We start from the raw sequence: 17594 nt of genomic DNA on the forward strand, positions 1-17594 counted from the left end.
GGAGAAGGTCAACGCCTACTCCATGTATTAGATGCGAATTTTCAAATGTTTGGGCACACACCTGGAGCGGAGCCGTGAGACCGCAACGATGGGGCTTTTTGAGCCATGCGGTCTATGGAAACGGCGACGCGAAATGTGTCCTCAGCTGAGAATATTTTCTTTGTTTGACTTATTGCGTTAAATAAATATATAGATTACATCAGGAGATTGCTGTTTTGATTCGACATTTAAGCTCCGAGTTCTTCAGCTTTTTCCTACCCTTTAGTTTCTAAAATCATTGAAGGAATTAATACAATAAAACATAACAATAACGCACATATGACAAGTAGCAGGAATAAGAATATAACTTTCATGTGGTTGGACATGGAAGGGGATGTAGCTCAGTGGTAGAGCGCATGCTTTGCATGTATGAGGCCCCGGGTTCAATCCCCGGCATCTCCAGATGATCTTTTTCTGTATCAAGACCAAATCTTGGCTACATGAATGTCTAAAAAGAGAAGTCATAACTTTAACATGCATGACATATATATACATTATAATGTACTTTTTTTTCTGTTTGTAATTATATAGCCCGCTATATAGTTATGACGGAGATCTTTGGAAACACGAAGCCTATGAAAAGCCTCATAAAGACTATAAGATTTTGATCACACACAGATGTTGAATCTACGTAAATGAATTGGTGAATTGTTTACGATAGCTCATAACCTCTTATTTAAAATAAACCAACAATTACAAGCTAGTTTTGACTAAAACACATGTGTCGTAACAGAGAGTGTTTGATATTTCCCACAGCTGTAAACGCACCATCAGTCCCCGCCTCAGCGGTAACTAAGGAGATCACAGTTATGTTTACTACCAAGATGTCCTCCCTGGTTGCTGCTGTCTCGGAGATGGTCAACATAATGACCATAATCTAAATTGCACTTTATCTCATCACTAATAACGTTCTTCCCCGCACGAGCTTCCTAAAGACGTCCAAAAAATGCAACTAAAGCATCTTAAAACACTGTTAACACCCCAGGTAAGTGCAGTGACAAGTTAGCTTAATGCTAGCTGATGCTGGAGAGCAACATCAGTTAAAGAGTGTGACTGTGTAACGTCCATGATCTTAAATTAACATGACTCGAAAGTTGTAACGAAACACCGATTTCCACTCGTTAATTCGGCATCTAAGTGGTGTTACTGATCCATGTTGATTTGGTATTAAATACATTTTTTATAAGTTACCTTACTTTGCTCGCTAGCAACTGCCGTGCGTTATTAGGTTGGAAAAAAGTACCGCTAATACGCCACAAATAAACCGATGATATAAGATGGATAAATGATTCCTGAATAATCTAAAATATATTATAGCAGTCGACAGATTACATCAGCTAACAGTTAAAACAGTTGAATCTTCTATGGAGTTTGGTGTGAGCGCCTCACAACATAACGGAATGTGTGTTTTAGGTTAGCTAAAACTAGCTAAGGAGAGATGCTCGGCTAAGGCATCGGCTAGTTATCACTTCTGACTGTTTGTTCTCTCTGCCTTCCTTCGCAGGAGGGTGCTGCCAAAGTGACATGCATGACCTGGGCACCGAATAACACCAAGTTCGCTGTTTGCACTGTTGACAGAGTGGTGCTTATCTATGATGAGGGGGGAGAGAGGAAAGACAAGTTCTCCACCAAACCCTTAGACTCCAAGGTGAGACAGGAGGGCAGTTTACCCAATAATGGTTAATGCATAAAGTACAAATGTATTGTAGGGATGAAGTTTGAAATGCCAAACATAACACAACAACTCAACAATGCCATTTTTAAATACCTCTATATTGCTAAAAGATGTTCCTCTAGGACTGTCAGCTTTGATAATCCTGTCCTTCTGCTATTTCTTTACTCAGCATTGTATAATGAATTAACATACAGGTTGTGTGTAAATAATAATCCAGTGTACTCTTCTGTCAGTACGGGAAACAGAGCTATGTTGTCAATGACATGGCGTTCTCACCGGACTCCACCAAAATCGCCATCGGCCAGTCTGACAACATCATCTTTGTGTACAGAATTGGAGAAGATTGGTAAAGGCCGATGTCATCTCCCATATTAATCTTGATTTTGTTATCTACATGCAAACAGGTTTTTATCAGTGTTATCTTCTCTCCTAGGGGGGACAAGAAAGCCATTTGCCACAAATTTGTTCAGACGGTAAGAGGCACTGGCTGTGTAGTGAAAAGCACTGGATGTATTCTTGTGTTTATAGACATTAATGTAATGTAGGTATCTGTAAGTAAACATGTCCCACAGATGTTCCACAGATGTTAGGCTGAAAAGGGATCACAAATGTTTCATGAAGATGTTAAAAATAATTGTGAATAGGTTGCATAGTTTAAAGTTCATTTTATGTTATGTAATATCTGTGCTTTGGAAGTCAAGGGTTAAGTTTCCTACTTCGCTTTTGCAAGTAGTAAGAGCTATTTTTCCTGTTAGGAAGTTTAAATTCCCAACTTTCCGACATCTTTTAAATGCATTTTCTTTACTCACTGTATTGCAGAGCGCGGTGACTTGCTTGCTTTGGCCTGTAGAGAATGTAATTGTTTATGGATTAGTGGATGGCAAGGTAAGTCAGCAACATGTTCTCACCTTATGTTAAAGTTTAAATGTTGTATTACAATTGTATAATTGTATTATGATCATTTGTTCTTCATAGGTTCGCCTCGCCAACACTCAGACAAACAAGTCGTCAACCATCTACTGCACCGAGTCCTGTGTCGTGTCACTGGCATCCAAGTAAATACATATGATATAAATATAATATCATTTCCATGTATGTAGGCTTTATTTCTATTTCTCTAGTCAGCTCTCATATCCCTTTCTTTGTTCCATTACATTCATGAAATACTGCTAATAATATAATATGCTATTGTGACCCGTTCTCGTGTCATCTATTTACTTATTCTCTTCTTCTGTGGTACTTGTCTGTGTCAGTGTTTCTGGTAAAGGCATCCTGTGCGGCCACGCCGATGGGACTGTCGTGCGTTACTTCTTTGATGACGAAGGCTCGGGAGAGTCTCAGGTATTTATCGGCAGTTCTGTACGTGTTGACATTTATGCTATGCATTTGTTTTAAATGCAACAACACCCACGCAGGGTAAGCTGTTGATACACCCGTGCCCACCTTACGCTCTGGCCTGGGCTGCAAACGGCATCATGGTGGGCGGCTGTGACAAGAAGATAGTGGCCTACGGCAAAGAGGGTCACCTTCTGCAGACCTTCGAGTACAGCCGCGACCGGACGGAGAAGGAGTTCACCGTGGCCGCCACCAGCCCCAGCGGGCAGTCTGTTGTGTTTGGCAGTTATGACCGGTCAGTATGTGGTCTATGACAGAGCACACTGTGAAACCTGTCTGCTCAGGTACCGTTTCAAACACTAATGATGAGTGTAGGGTTCAGCGAGGTGTTTCTCTCCCTCATATTTCCTCCAGGTTGCGGGTGTTTAACTGGGCTTCCAGGGCCGGCGTGTGGGAGGAAGCCAAGTCTAAAGAGATCGTCAACCTCTACACCATCACCAGCCTGGCCTGGAAGAAAGACGGATCACGCCTCTGTGCTGTAAATACTTTATTTGATCACATTATTGAATTCCACACAAAAGATCAAACTCTATGCTGACGATGGTCAGAAATACTTCTACCTTTTTATATAAATCACAAACAATGTGAGAAGTGCATTTTATCTAAGATTCAAGGAAGATTGAATATTTAAAAAAGCTTTGAATCACGTAAAACGTGGAATGTTTCTAAAATCATTGAAGGAATTAATACAATAAGAAGTAACAATAACGCACATCTGACGAGTAGTAGGAATAAGAATAGAACTTTCATGTGGTTGGACATGGGAGGGGATGTAGCTCAGTGGTAGAGCGCATGCTTTGCATGTATGAGGCCCCGGGTTCAATCCCCGGCATCTCCACTGGATCTTTTTCTGTGTCAAGATTAAAATATATAGAAATAAAACAAGCGACAGCTGCAGCCCCGTACTTGCACACACACACACACACACACACAACCTCGGCCAAATTTCAGCCTTCTAGGGCGGTGACAGTTAGCGCTCGAGGGTCGTGGAACATTTCGAGCTGCATGAAACTGAAGATTCAGAGAAAAGCTACCGAAAGAATTCCAGATCTGAAAAAGATCTCATAGAGAAGTTAAGAAAAGATTAAAGAAGCTGAAACAAGTATATTGTGGTATTATTTAGTTTGTTTGTTGTCGGTGAAGAGTTTGCTGTGGAGGATTTAATTCGTGTACTAGACATCTTTCAATAAATGATTTTATTAAGAGTGTTACTTTAACACAAATCTGTAAGGAAACTTTGTTGAATGTGTTTTATTTTCCTGTGTGTTTGTGTCTGGACAGGGAACACTGTGTGGGGGGGTGGAGCTGTTCGATTGCTGCTTGCGGAGAACTCTCTATAAGAACAAGTTTGAGATGACCTACGTCGGTCTGAACCAGGTAGAGACAGACAAGTTGTTTTAACTGAAGCATCTTTATGGAATGAAAAACAACCAGCTGAGTTCATTAAATCTCTTAATTTCATAATTAAGAACAGGAAACAGAAGTGGGGGCGCAATCACACGATCTTCTGAGTTCCTAATTCATTGACCAGTGAAGGGGATTTGTAAATAGTTAAAAACATTCTGATTAAAACAACTTATCTGGTAGAAATACATATTTCTTTCTATTCTGCTTTATTTATAAACTTGATCTTAAAGTTATTCCTGAGAACAAATAACTGGATTATCTTATTAATACTTAATTAATTCAATTAATTCATGCACACATTGATTTTGGTGCTGCCTTGATAAGAAGAAATAATTCCATTTCTTATTTAACTGGAAGTGAACTGACAGTTTTAAAGGAGCCATGCGTGCGTGTATTTATTGCTTTAATGTCTGCCTCCTCCTCCAGGTGATAGTGAAGAACTTCTCTACAGGAACACGAGTGGTCCTCAAGTCTTATTACGGTTACGAGATAGAAGAAGTTAAGATCATGGGCAAAGATCGCTACCTGGTGGCTCACACCTCCGACACTCTTCTGCTGGGAGACCTGCTGACTAATAAACTGAGCGAGGTGCGACTCACAGCGTCACTTCCCCCCAAATCACACAACACAAGTCTTCTTCATATCTCTCCATGCATGTGTTTGAGTTCACCTGCTGAGGTGTTGGAGTATAAGCCTCTGAGACGTCTGCTTATCTATGAATGTCAGAAGAAAGAGAATTTCTCAATGAACGTAAAGTTGGACATTTGAATTGAAGCCTGGACTCTGCTGCCTCCCTCAGGTGCCGTGGCCCGGTTCTGGAGGAAACGAAAAGTTCTTCTTTGAAAATGAATCTGTGAGTACACACAAGAAGATTACATTGAACTGTATTGTCATTGTGCAGAGTTCAGAGTTCAGAGTTCAGAGTTCAGAGTTCAGAGTTCAGGTACAAGACAATGAAATGCACTTAGTATCCAACCAGGAGGGCAAGAATGTGCTACATTAAATACAGACTATAGTACAAACTGCTATAAATATGTAACATAGTGCCCTCGCTGCAGAACATAATGACAGTTCTGCTGCAGGAGGAGGTTCCAGGTCGTGCCTGGTCTTGTGCATCAGACTGTGGGACCGCTGCTGCTCTGATATTACGAGACACTGTGTTTTATGTTCCAGGTGTGTATGATCTTTAACGCTGGCGAGCTGAGCCTGGTGGAATACAGTAACAATGAGATCCTGGGATCAGTCAGGACAGAATTTATGAACCCTCACCTCATCAGGTAGGTCAAGTTACACAAATCAAACGCACCTCATCACGTTGGTAGGAGCTGGTTCCAAAGAACAAACGTAAAGTAGTCAGACCGGTGTGATTGGTATAAGTCATAGTTTTGTTGAAACATTTCTCACATTTAAAGCCACAAAAGATTAAAGTTTAGCAAATGTATCAACTTAAAATTACACATTTGGAAAACCGCAGAGAAAAGTGTTGAGTTTAGTTTTACTTACAGATCTTCTGGCTCAAAACTTTAACTTAGTTTTTATCAGTTTCGGCAATTTAAACAATCATATTCTCAGTTTTTTCTAAAATTAATTCTGCTGTGTATATATGGTTTATAGATAATTTAGCAAATTTAAAAAATCAATGTATTAATGCCATTTGTGAGCCTGTGAAAATGAATAAATCTGACCATTTACCAATTAACGATGTGTTTCCAGCTCTGTCCATTAGATGGCGCTATTGAGCTGAACAGCAGCACTCGATCCGATTATACAGACCTGATGCTGCAGTTAATACATGTGTGTGTGTGTGTGTGTGTGTGTGTGTGTGTGTGTGTGTGTGTGTGTGTGTGTGTGTTTGTGTGTGTTTGTGTGTGTTTGTGTGTGTGTGTGCAGCGTCCGTCTAAACGAGAGGAAGCAGAGAGGCATTGAAGACAACAAGAAGCTGGCCTATCTGATTGATATAAAAACCATTTGTATTGGTAAGAACTCACATGTTCTGCTACTCTGTACTTCTACTCCTCTAGTATTACACTCTCTACTCCCCTTCCTTAGTTCCTGTGCACATTCACATTAATTATACAAAATATAATCTACAAATTAATTATTAGCTTTATTTGTTTCGGACACATGAAAGAAATAAAGTGTGTGTGTGGCTTATATTTAAAAATACAAACACCCAAAGGTAGAAAGAAAAATCCAAATCAAATGTTTTTGTCTAAGGAATTGTAAATAGTTAAAGATATACAGATTCTTTAATCTCACTTTGAATTTAAATGTACAGGTTTGAAAGTTTTGCAGTCAAAATGATTGTTTACTATAAAGAGCGGTGCACTCGTTCTAACGAATAATAAATATCACAAGTTAATAAAAGATAAAGTTGGTCCGCGGGGTGAATTCAGCAGAAGACACTGTGAAGTCATTAAAATGATCCCCGTGTGCAACATTAACGTGACGAACACATGAAGCATCAGGAATGACTCGCACAGTAACTTCACTGCGTTTACTTCTGATACTTTAACAAACCTTTAACAGCCAACAGCTTTTCTTTCCTCTTGCTGAGTTCATGCTCAGCTTCTGATTGGCCGACGGCTTCTCCCTGCAGCCTTTGAAGTCGATGCTGATGATGCTGCACAGATTATATATTTCTCCGCACAAATCTTTTAGTAAATCGATGTTTTACACAGTTTTCACACTCGACTGCTCTCCATAATATTAAATATGTCATAAATAAACTATCATTTCTATTGAGCGGCCACACACGGGACTTTATCCAGTTCAAATGTTTCAATGTGTCGTATTAAAGTGAATATCTGAAAATAATCTTCACTTTTTCCACATTTTATTAAATTACAGCCTAATTCCAAAATGGATGAAGTAAAAAGAAGTTCTCCACATTCTACACACAACACGCATAACGCATTACAAACAAAAGAACATCACGTGTACATAAGTATTCACTTTGCTGTGACGTGCATCCCGCTTCCACTGACCACATGAATACTTTCCGGATGTCACGCTGTCCTTTCTTCCTCCCGTCAGTGGACTTGGCCGGAGGCTTCAATCTGGGAACCATCAACCAGACCTCCAAGATCGACTGGCTGGAGCTCAATGAAACCGGACGCAAGCTGCTGTTCAGGGACAAGAAGCTGCGGGTGAGGAAACTAAATGTCTTGTGGCTTTCCGTGGAAGCGTTCCACTCATCCAGGTGATAAAAGAAGTACTTCAGAATAAATGTAGACGCACTTCTGCCACAGGGGGGCGCCATCAGTCTCTGAAGAACGTTGTTGGTAGGGAGGAAACTTCACTTCATACATTTCACCTTTTTGTCATCTCAATACCAAAAACAAAGAACATTTGGAGTTGTTAAAGAGCTGCGTGCAGGACGACGCCTCGGGGGATGAAACAGTTTGATGTCTCAGCTCCGGGGCAAAGACCTGAGACCTCTGCTGATTGGGGTTCCTTCAGGCTCTTCACATGTTCCTTCAGTGGGACACGTTGTGATCCTTTGTGCACGAGTGGCTTCAGATCAAATCTCTCGTCAGATTACTGAGGTCAATACGAAGATTTGAGTTTGTTGCACACGTGCACGCTATCTGTCTCTTAAGATGCAACTGAACATGCGTAACAGACATTCACATGTGTGGCATGTGTTCGCTGCACGTCTCATCAACAGGCTGCATTAAAGCTCCAGGGTGACACTATACACGCAGCATTATTAAAAAGTGTGGGGGGGGGATATTAAAGGAGCTGATTACAACAGCGGGCGGTCTCTCTCACACACACACACACACACACACACACACACATAATGAGTGCTGTGGGAGCCACTGTATCTTATAGAATCTACATAATCTCACTTTAGATCGCAGTGTGTGTGTGTGTGTGTGTGTGTGTGTGTGTGTGTGTGTGTGTGTGTGTGTGTGTGTGTGTGTGTGTGTTCACATGGAGCCGCTGGAAGTTAATCAACTCTCTTCAACTCAGAGCAGTTCAAATATGTAATAAAATAATTACAATTTGAACGACAAAGTCTGAAACGTAGAGAACATCTTACTGTAGCAGCCGGCGATCTGTCAATCACCTCCGAAGGCTCTAAAATTCAATTTGGATCAATTTGGAAATGCACTTCTTTGGCTGTCTCGCCGAGAGTGGAGAAGATGGATGGTATCTGTAAAGCAATGTTAGTTTAGAGACGGGGAGACGTTCTGCAGCTTTAAACTCAAAGCTAAGAACCGTCAGACCTGCAGCGAACTGTGTCGCAGCTGCAGTCACTGTCACAGCTGCAGTCACTGTGTCGCAGCTGCAGTCGCTGTGTCGCAGCTGCAGTCGCTGTGTCGCAGCTGCAGTCGCTGTGTCGCAGCTGCAGTCACTGTGTCTCACTGTGTCGCAGCTGCAGTCACTGTGTCACAGCTGCAGTCGCTGTGTCGCAGCTGCAGTCACTGTGTCGCAGCTGCAGTCACTGTGTCGCAGCTGAAGGTCGCTGTGTCGCAGCTGAAGTCGCTGTGTCGCAGCTGCAGTCGCTGTGTCGCAGCTGCAGTCGCTGTGTCGCAGCTGCAGTCGCTGTGTCGCAGCTGCAGTCACTGTGTCACAGCTGCAGTCACTGTGTCTCACTGTGTCGCAGCTGCAGTCGCTGTGTCGCAGCTGAAGTCGCTGTGTCGCAGCTGCAGTCGCTGTGTCGCAGCTGAAGTCGCTGTGTCGCAGCTGCAGTCGCTGTGTCGCAGCTGCAGTCGCTGTGTCGCAGCTGAAGTCGCTGTGTCGCAGCTGCAGTCGCTGTGTCGCAGCTGCAGTCGCTGTGTCGCAGCTGCAGTCGCTGTGTCGCAGCTGCAGTCACTGTGAAGCTCTCTGCTTTGAAATGTGTCATCCACTTCCAAGTTGCATTAATGCAGTTAAGTGTGTCGTTTGGGAATCATTGTTATATGTTGCTGGGCAGCACTAAAAACAATGTGATACACTCAATGACTAGCAGAGCTCTTGGAGAGCTCAGACCTCTGGACATGTTTGGGATCTGTGTAGAACGTACAGCTGCTCTCGAGCGGAGACAGACTGAGAGCATGACTTCCTTTATCTTAAACAGTTCAACTTGTCATTAAAGAGCTTCCTCCTCCCGCAGCTCCACCTGTATGACATCGAGACCAGCGTAAAGACCACGCTGCTGAGCTTCTGCTCCTACGTGCAGTGGGTTCCTGGCAGCGACGTGGCGGTCGCACAAAACAGGGGAAACCTGTGCATCTGGTACAGCATCGACAGCCCCGAGAGCATCACCATGTTCCCCATCAAGGTGACGCTTTGTTCTCCGCCGCGTCACACGACGCAGGACTGAAAGGGTTTTAAGTGAACGATCGTTTCCCTTTAAATGAAAGCAAAATGCTGTTAAAATATTGTTTTGACTTCTGCACCACACAAGTCAAACACCTGCTTTCCAAATGTCCTACAGTGAAAGTGCTCGATGCAAAGTGTAATTATATTTACTGATGAACTAAAGCACACGGTTCTGTTTTAGATTCTGCTGAGTCGTCTGAATTGTAGAAGCAACATATGGAAAAAGTCACATTTACTTTGGTTTGAACTGGTCTTGTGTTTGTCAGGGAGACATTGTGGATCTGGAGAGAGTGGATGGGAAGACGGATGTGCTCGTGACGGAGGGCGTCAGCACGGTGACGTACACGCTGGACGAAGGCCTCATTGAGTTCGGTACTGCGATCGATGACGGGGATCACGACCGGTCAGTTTGAGCTCCTTTGGCAGATGTTAGGTTTACATACAAAATCAGCGCATCGAGCTGAACATCCATCCGGACTCTCGACTTCTCTTTCTGGGTCACAGTCGGTGACAGCAGGGCGAGCAGAACGGGCCAGATGTCCTTTTATCCGGCAGCTTCCTCAAGCTCTTCTCCAGAGTTCTCTCAGAGCTCCCGGAGCAGCTGCGAGGCAGAGGCTCCTCGTGTGGTAGAACACCTTCTTTGTCACTGACCTCTCAGTGTCGAGGAGCAGCAGCTGAACTCTTCACTGGAGCTCTGAACTCTGCATCTTTGTGACTTCTGGTCGTAAACCGACCTGAAGCGTGTGGGGAAGTGAACACGACCTCTGACCTGCTGCAGGCAGTAATGTTAGTTATAACATGTTCTGTTGTAGGAGATGTTACACGCAGGGTGGGCTTCTCATCGTGTTAACGGAGCCGTGAGGCGGGAACATTCTGCAAGGTATTAAAAAGGGTGTGTGTGTGTGTGTGTGTGTGTGTGTGTGTGTGTGTGTGTGTGTGTGTGTGTGTGTGTGTGTGTGTGTGTGTGTGTACAGAGCCACAGCATTCCTTGAGACTCTTGAGATGTCACCAGAGACTGAAGCCATGTGGAAGACACTCAGCAAGCTGGCTCTGGAGGCTCACCAGCTGCATATCGCAGAAAGGTCAGCAACAAAACACACACACACCACACACACACACACACACACACACACACACACACACACACACACAGACCCTGAAACACACAACCTTGCAAGCTAATGTCCATGTCTCTCAGCTAATTATATTCTTCATCAGTCTTCATTGTAAGTAAGACTTATCTTTGAAGACTGAAGAGAAAAGAGACAACAAGGACACCTTGGTCACCTGGAATGAGAAAGCACAATTTTGCACACACACACACACACACACACACACACACACACACTCACACACTCACACAGATGACTGTGTCCCTGCCTCACCTCCCTCTCTCTAACTTCATTAATCATCAAAGACAGTTTTTTTAATCATAAGCATTTTCTCCCTCAGCCTCGTCCCCCCCTCCCCCTCCCCCTCCCCCTCCCCCTCAGCCCCCCTCCATCTTTATTTCTCTCTGTTTGGAGAACTTTGCACATTCCCCGTCATTAATAATGCATATGCTGTTCGTTAGGCTTCGGCTTGATTTGCATAAATCATGATATTGGGGGAAGAAACGTTTTTGTGTGCGGCGGTGGCGGCGGCGGCGGTGGCGGTTGATGTTAATGAGCGAGGGGAGCGAGGACGAGTCACACAGAAGGACTTTTAAATAAAAGCTTCTTCATTCTTTCATGAACGTGATGCAACTGTTCAGAGAGCGTTGGTAATAAAGTGTCCGAATGCTCCGACGAGCCTCTTCATGTCTCCGCCCTCAGACTGCAGCGCTCTAATCTGTCTCTGTGCGTCCAACCAGAGCTTTGTATCATCTTCTGCCTTCTCTTCCTCCCTCTGCTGCTCACACGTCTGCTCTGCGTCTCTCTGCGTCTCTTGTAGGTGTTTCGCTGCGTTGGGAGACGTCTCCACCGTGCGTTTCCTCCACCAAACAAAGCAGATTGCCGACAAAGTTTCAGATGAAATGGTTTGTTTCACATCGGCTCGTAGACACAACACAATAACTAACGGAGAGAGGCAGCTAAGTACTGAAGCACTGCTTGTAAAATACTGTTTGATACTTGACTGATATTTACTTTCCAGACTTCCATATGTATAAAATACATTGTGATTATGATTATGAGTGATTGCTCTGCGATGTACGGAAGGAAATGAATAAGCTCACATCTGTTTCCATCAGGGAGGAGATGGAACGGCCTTTTTCCAAGTGCAAGCCCACGTGGCCATGTTGGATAAGAACTTTAAACTGGCTGAGATGCACTACATGGAGCAGGTCGGTGACTCCACGATGTGCACACACTTCCTTACATTATGCACATTTATAGAGAAGATCAGGAACTCCAAACGCGTTGTGCTAACATCACACCTGAAGCCACCATCTGGTCCTCTGTGTCGCTGCAGAATGCCATTGATGAAGCCATAGAGATGTACCAGGAGCTGCACATGTGGGACGACTGCATCGCTGTGGCTGAAGCCAAGGTGGGGACAGAATCTATGCATGTTAACCCGACGGAGATCATCTGTTAGCTGTCCGTGGTCACATCTTGTGACCTTCTCATGCAGCCAATGTCTTCTGGGTCTCAGTTTGGATCGGACCCAACATGATACCAGAGGTCTAAAACTCCACAGGGAACCTTTGACTGCGATTAACATATCCCATTTATAGATGAAGACACATGGGAGTACATGCTGCTACTGCCTTCCAGAGGGAGATGCAATATGCTACTCTACGTATCTCCATATATGTGTGTAAGTTTCCAACAGCTGCTTCTCCAAACTGTCCCTGGAACCACACGACGGCGTCTTTGGGAGTTTGGTGGATTTGAATGTTTAAAGGTCGTAATGATGGAGGTGGTTGAGGATGAATCTCCTTCTGTTTATTTGTGCAAATCTCTGAAAGGTGATGTCACTTTGAGAAGATGAGAAGGCGTATCAGTGGGAGAACTCACCTTTCAGTAAGAAGGTGGAAGAAGCCTCTGGATCTTCTGGGGATTAAGTGCAGTTTAACTTCAGATCATTGACGTTGTGTTCGTGTACAACACCTGTTTAAAACCTTTGTGCTCTGCTGACTCGCTGTGTGTGTGTGTGTGTGTGTGTGTGTGTGTGTGTGTGTGTGTGTCTTCTCAGAGCCCAAGTTAACATATTCAAATGGCTTCTTTCCCATTAACAGTGAGAGGTCCACAGATATTTAATATACTCTGGTGTGTGAAACAGAACATCACAGTGAACTTTGTTTTTTAATTAAAAAGATTTCTCTGGGCTGAATTGTTCCAGCACTAAATGTGAAGCTGAAATGTCTTAACGTGTAAACACCCCCGACTCTGTCAGAGCCACCCGGAGCTGGACAGCCTGCGGGGGAACTATTACCAGTGGTTGACGGAGACGGGTCAGGACGAGAAGGCCGGGGAGGTGAAGGAGAGCGAAGGAGACTTCCAGGGGGCCATCAACCTCTACCTGAAGGCCGGGCTGCCGGCTAAAGCCGCCCGACTGGCCATCAGCCACCCGGAGATCACCAACAACAGCGACACCGTCAGCCGCATCGCCGCCAGTCTCATCAAGGGAGAGTTTTACGAGAGGGTGAGGGGTTCTTTTCTCACTTGCCTCTCTACAGTGTCCACATACTTTTGGCCATGTGTAGTTCCTATCGTTAACAACGCTGACGCAGCAGTATTCAGTATTTCCTCACATGTTCTCTGTGACTTCTGAGCAGGCGGGAGATCTGTATGAGAAGATCAGAAACAACCAGAGAGCTCTGGAGTGCTACTGCAAAGGAGGAGCCTTCAGGAAAGGTAAATCAAAGACATGTAGAGCTTATAAATATGCTTACGCCATGTTTTCAAACGCTACAAGTAAAGAGCTTGGACAACAGGTGGAGGTGTGTAGGTATAGAGTATATTCAAATAAAGTGTGTGCTTCCCGTAGCCGTGGAGCTGGCTCGCCTTGCCTTCCCTGCTGAGGTGGTGAAACTGGAGGAGGCCTGGGGAGACTACCTCGTCCAGCAGAAACAGATGGACGCCGCCATCAACCACTTCATTGAAGCAGGGTACGTAGTGTGGAAGTGTGAAGAGACAGAACATTTGAGGCAGATGGAGAGGAGGAAAGATGACACATAAAAAGCAATCCAACAGAGACGGCCGACGGCTCTTTAAATCATAACCAGGACCATAATAGAATCTTTAAACTTGGTTATATTAAAGACTCTTCAGCTCCAGGTTTGTTTTTCTCTCCAGGTTGAAACAGAATCTGAAACAGAATCTTGACAGCAGGAAGCTGAAAAGTCTCCTCAGAAGCGAAGCTTTTAAAAAGGATTTCTCCTGCCAGTAAAGTTTCAACCTTAACTAAATCATTTGTCCGTTTGTCTGTCTTTCAGCTGCTCCCTTAAAGCCATCGAGGCGGCCATCGCAGCGCGTCAGTGGAAGAAGGCCGTCCACATCCTGGAGCTACAGGAGGATTCATCGGCAGGGAAATACTACGTGAAGATCGCTCAGTACTACGCCTCCACGCAGGACTACGAGGTGAGAGAGGAGCCACCTGGTTTGAGATGTGTGATTCTTATTTGCCTCTTTCCAACACTAGAACGGCACTAATCAATATCTCCTCTGATCGTAAGCCTGGGGGGCCGGTGGGGGCCGCGAGTGATCAACATCTGCTTCAGTAGCAAAAGGCAGTTCCATCAATCGGCCTTACCAAGTCTGCTTGCAGTAGTTACATACCCGATATGTCTGATTCACTAACGTTGGGCACGATACGAGATGGATACATGTCATATCCTGACTGTAAGGGAGCCTGCGAGGGACAATTCAGATTCACCTCTTCTTTGTTGGGAGGGGAGACGCCTGGCGACGATCTGCTCTCTACTGAGTGACCACGTGAAATCTAATCGCTGCTGCAGTTCCCGAGCTTTAGCATCTTTCAGCATTGTTTTGCTTTTCTGTTTCTGTTCATCATCAGTGAAGAAGCGACTGCTCTCCACCGAACCGCAGACAGACAAAGTCAGCGACTGGCTGGTGAAAACCGAGGAGCATGTAGCGGCTAAAGATGGTGGAGACCAAAAATAGAGCTAAAAGGAGAGAAAATTGGATTGAAGTTGTTTTCAATGAGCGTGTGCTCGTCTCTCAGGGACGCAGTTACATTCACTCATGACTCAGACGACCTTCTACACATGTCAACCATAAAGTGGGAGCCCAGGGGTCAGCTGGGGTTCCGTCTCCGTGGAGCAGTGTGGGCTGAGTTTGCTTCAGGGGGGGCTTTGGCAATAAGTGGGACAGCAGTCGTAATAGTCGCCTGTGTTGAAAAGTGAGACGAGAAAGAGAAATCTGGTGTCGATACAAAGGAAAAGAGAGACGATGAAGACGGTGGTGAAGCTCGGCTCTTTGTGATGAGCTCAGCTGAGCCAAACGGCCTCCGCAGACTGCCAGCCCTCCCGAAATAGAAGAACATCTCAGTCTGTTTGCTCCGCGGGCACATTCACAGAAAGTAATTAAGATAACAAGCTCTTTGCTTCCAACTCGTGGAAGTTGCAGGAAAGTATAATTCAGTGCAAAGTAAAACAATGAAGGACGCTCACACCTGTGATTTCAATGCAGGAATTATCATGAAAAAAACAACGACTAAACGTTTTTTAATCAGCATGAAGCGCCACAATACGTTTGTTTTAATTGATGCCAGTGTTGGAACAGGTTCAATAGAAAATCTATTCCGCACAATCTCTCACAAACTCTTCCATGAAAGTGCTTTATCCTGCAGTGCAGGCGTATATATGGATATGTGTCAGAGACTGTTTGTATTGTGTGTGTTCACTGCGTGCAGCTGGCAGAGCAACTGTTTGTGAAAGGAGGTCACATCAAAGATGCTATAGACATGTACACGACAGCAGGACGCTGGGAGGAGGCTCATAGGGTTAGTGAGGACACAAAACACACAAACAAGTCCGGCAAATGAAAAAGACACGATTTGGATCATTGTGGCAATCAATGTGACTTTCTGAAAGCTTAAATGCACATGTTCGTAAATGATAACTGTCCGTCCGATATTGTTGGGAGAAAGTGAACGAGGCGGTTGTGGTTGTTGCAGTTGGCAGTGACGTGTATGACGGAGGAGGAGGTGATGGCTCTGTACGTCAGCAGAGCGGCAGGAGCTGGAGAGAGATGAGAAATTCAAGGAGGCCGAGAGGTAAAGGAAGATTTATTTATAGGCATCAGCGGCTGCTGGAAGCATGAAAACAGAGGGACAGTTCAGTTGCTAAGGTGTGTGTGTGTGTGTGTGGTGCGTGTGTGTGTGTGTGTGTGTGCAGGCTGTTTGCCACAGTGAAGCAGCCTGACCTCGCCATAACCATGTACAAGAAGAACCGGATGTTTGATGATGTTATTCGCTTGGTGGCCAGACATCACCCAGACTTGCTGACAGAGACTCACCTGCACCTGGCCAAGGTACAGTTACACTCAACGTCTCCATAGCAACAATTGAAGCTGAATCTCACAAATATTGAAGCATTAATTCTGCCTGATGATCAGAACATCAGAACCTCATTCATTCAGCCTCACGTTGAGCTTCCAGTAGCCGTCATTTTCAATCCCACACAGATGCGCTGCAGATTGCTCTGTGATTATCTCGAGTAACCGGTCATGGTTTCTGGAAAGAGACGTTGCTGTTGAGATGTTGAGACATCTCCACGGCTGTTTCCTCCAACACAAGCAAGATCACACCAAACAATCCAGATTGATGCAGCAGCACGTTTTATAAACCGTTCTAAATGAAAGGATTCATTTGCATATTTGAAAGGCGTCTTGATTACTTCCCATTAACTTTCTTGTAAGTGAGGCAAAAAGAAAGATTGTCTACGTTTCATCCACTAACTTTAACAGTCAAACCTCATCAGCAATATTCAGACGAAGCTCCTGTCTGAAAATGTTCTGGCACTCTTACAACTTAATCACATTTATTTTTACCGTTCTCTGTTTCTTATGTAACAGCAGACAAACGAGTGCGTTCACAGTTTTGTGGTCGTCCAATTATCATGTGAGAATTTCCCTGCAGTGCTTTAAACTCCATAAATTAGAAATGTACCCCAAATCTATTTTATTCAGTAACTAGCAACCACAGTTAAATGTAGTGAACATTACAGTTGCTCTGAGACTTGAAGTCTTTAAGCTCCACATTCTTACAGCGATGAAGATTCATGAACTTCAATCTGTTTCCTTTATAGATGCTGGACCGCGCTGCTTTGTGAGGCCTTTGTGCTCCTCACACGTTTGTTAAGTTGATGTGTATGAATGTTTCTTGTAGGAGATGGAGGCCGAGTCCAGGTTCTCGGAGGCAGAGTACCACTTCATGGAGGCTGAAGAGTGGAAAGCTGCCGTCCACATGTACAGAGTCAACGATATGTGGGAGGATGCATACAGGGTAGGTGCACGCTGCATTGCACTTCCAAAGATATGTCCAGTTTTGTACTCCAAAGGTTTGACGGTAATTGTGTATTTTAAATCCTAGAACCGCATCTCATTTAGACGTCTGTACTTATTACATGTGAATAAAACTAAATACATTAGAGTAAGGTTAGTCGCACACAAAGATGTTAAATGTGTTCATTTAATACAGTTAACTTTAATTAAAGTCCCCGTATTTAGCATTTGTAAACATTATAGAAACATTTAATAAATGGTTCATAAAACACTATAATATAGGTTTATTAGTGTAATTATTATAACGTATAACG

The 17594-nt window shown here is 44.2% G+C and overlaps 1 protein-coding gene, 2 non-coding genes and 1 pseudogene across 3 annotated transcripts; 3 read left to right on the plus strand and 1 right to left on the minus strand.

Moving 5' to 3' along the window:
* The first annotated feature begins 369 nt into the window (after positions 1 to 369).
* On the plus strand, positions 370 to 441 carry trnaa-ugc (transfer RNA alanine (anticodon UGC)). Its single transcript has one exon. It is a non-coding gene; the product is annotated as a tRNA-Ala (tRNA).
* A 435-nt stretch (positions 442 to 876) lies between these two features.
* LOC115003884 (intraflagellar transport protein 172 homolog) lies at positions 877 to 17342 on the plus strand. The gene is given in 31 exon segments (XM_029425826.1): positions 877 to 1024; positions 1544 to 1687; positions 1948 to 2060; positions 2148 to 2187; positions 2534 to 2599; positions 2690 to 2769; positions 2968 to 3055; positions 3130 to 3344; positions 3464 to 3587; positions 4391 to 4486; positions 4943 to 5104; positions 5316 to 5369; positions 5690 to 5793; positions 6407 to 6492; positions 7553 to 7665; positions 9621 to 9788; positions 10096 to 10232; positions 10804 to 10911; positions 11762 to 11846; positions 12060 to 12152; positions 12281 to 12358; positions 13208 to 13456; positions 13590 to 13668; positions 13802 to 13922; positions 14250 to 14394; positions 15689 to 15778; positions 15953 to 16009; positions 16011 to 16051; positions 16173 to 16308; positions 17165 to 17281; positions 17337 to 17342. Coding segments are annotated over 31 exon segments (3234 nt in total). The 5' UTR covers positions 877 to 985.
* On the plus strand, positions 3876 to 3947 carry trnaa-ugc (transfer RNA alanine (anticodon UGC)). Its single transcript has one exon. It is a non-coding gene; the product is annotated as a tRNA-Ala (tRNA).
* A 22-nt stretch (positions 17343 to 17364) lies between the features above and the next one.
* Positions 17365 to 17594, minus strand: part of LOC115003885 (CAD protein-like) — a 21362-nt pseudogene continuing 21132 nt past the window's right edge.

The sequence above is a fragment of the Cottoperca gobio genome, chromosome 24 (genome assembly GCF_900634415.1).
Source record: "Cottoperca gobio chromosome 24, fCotGob3.1, whole genome shotgun sequence".
NCBI classification, from domain to species: Eukaryota; Metazoa; Chordata; class Actinopteri; order Perciformes; family Bovichtidae; genus Cottoperca; species Cottoperca gobio.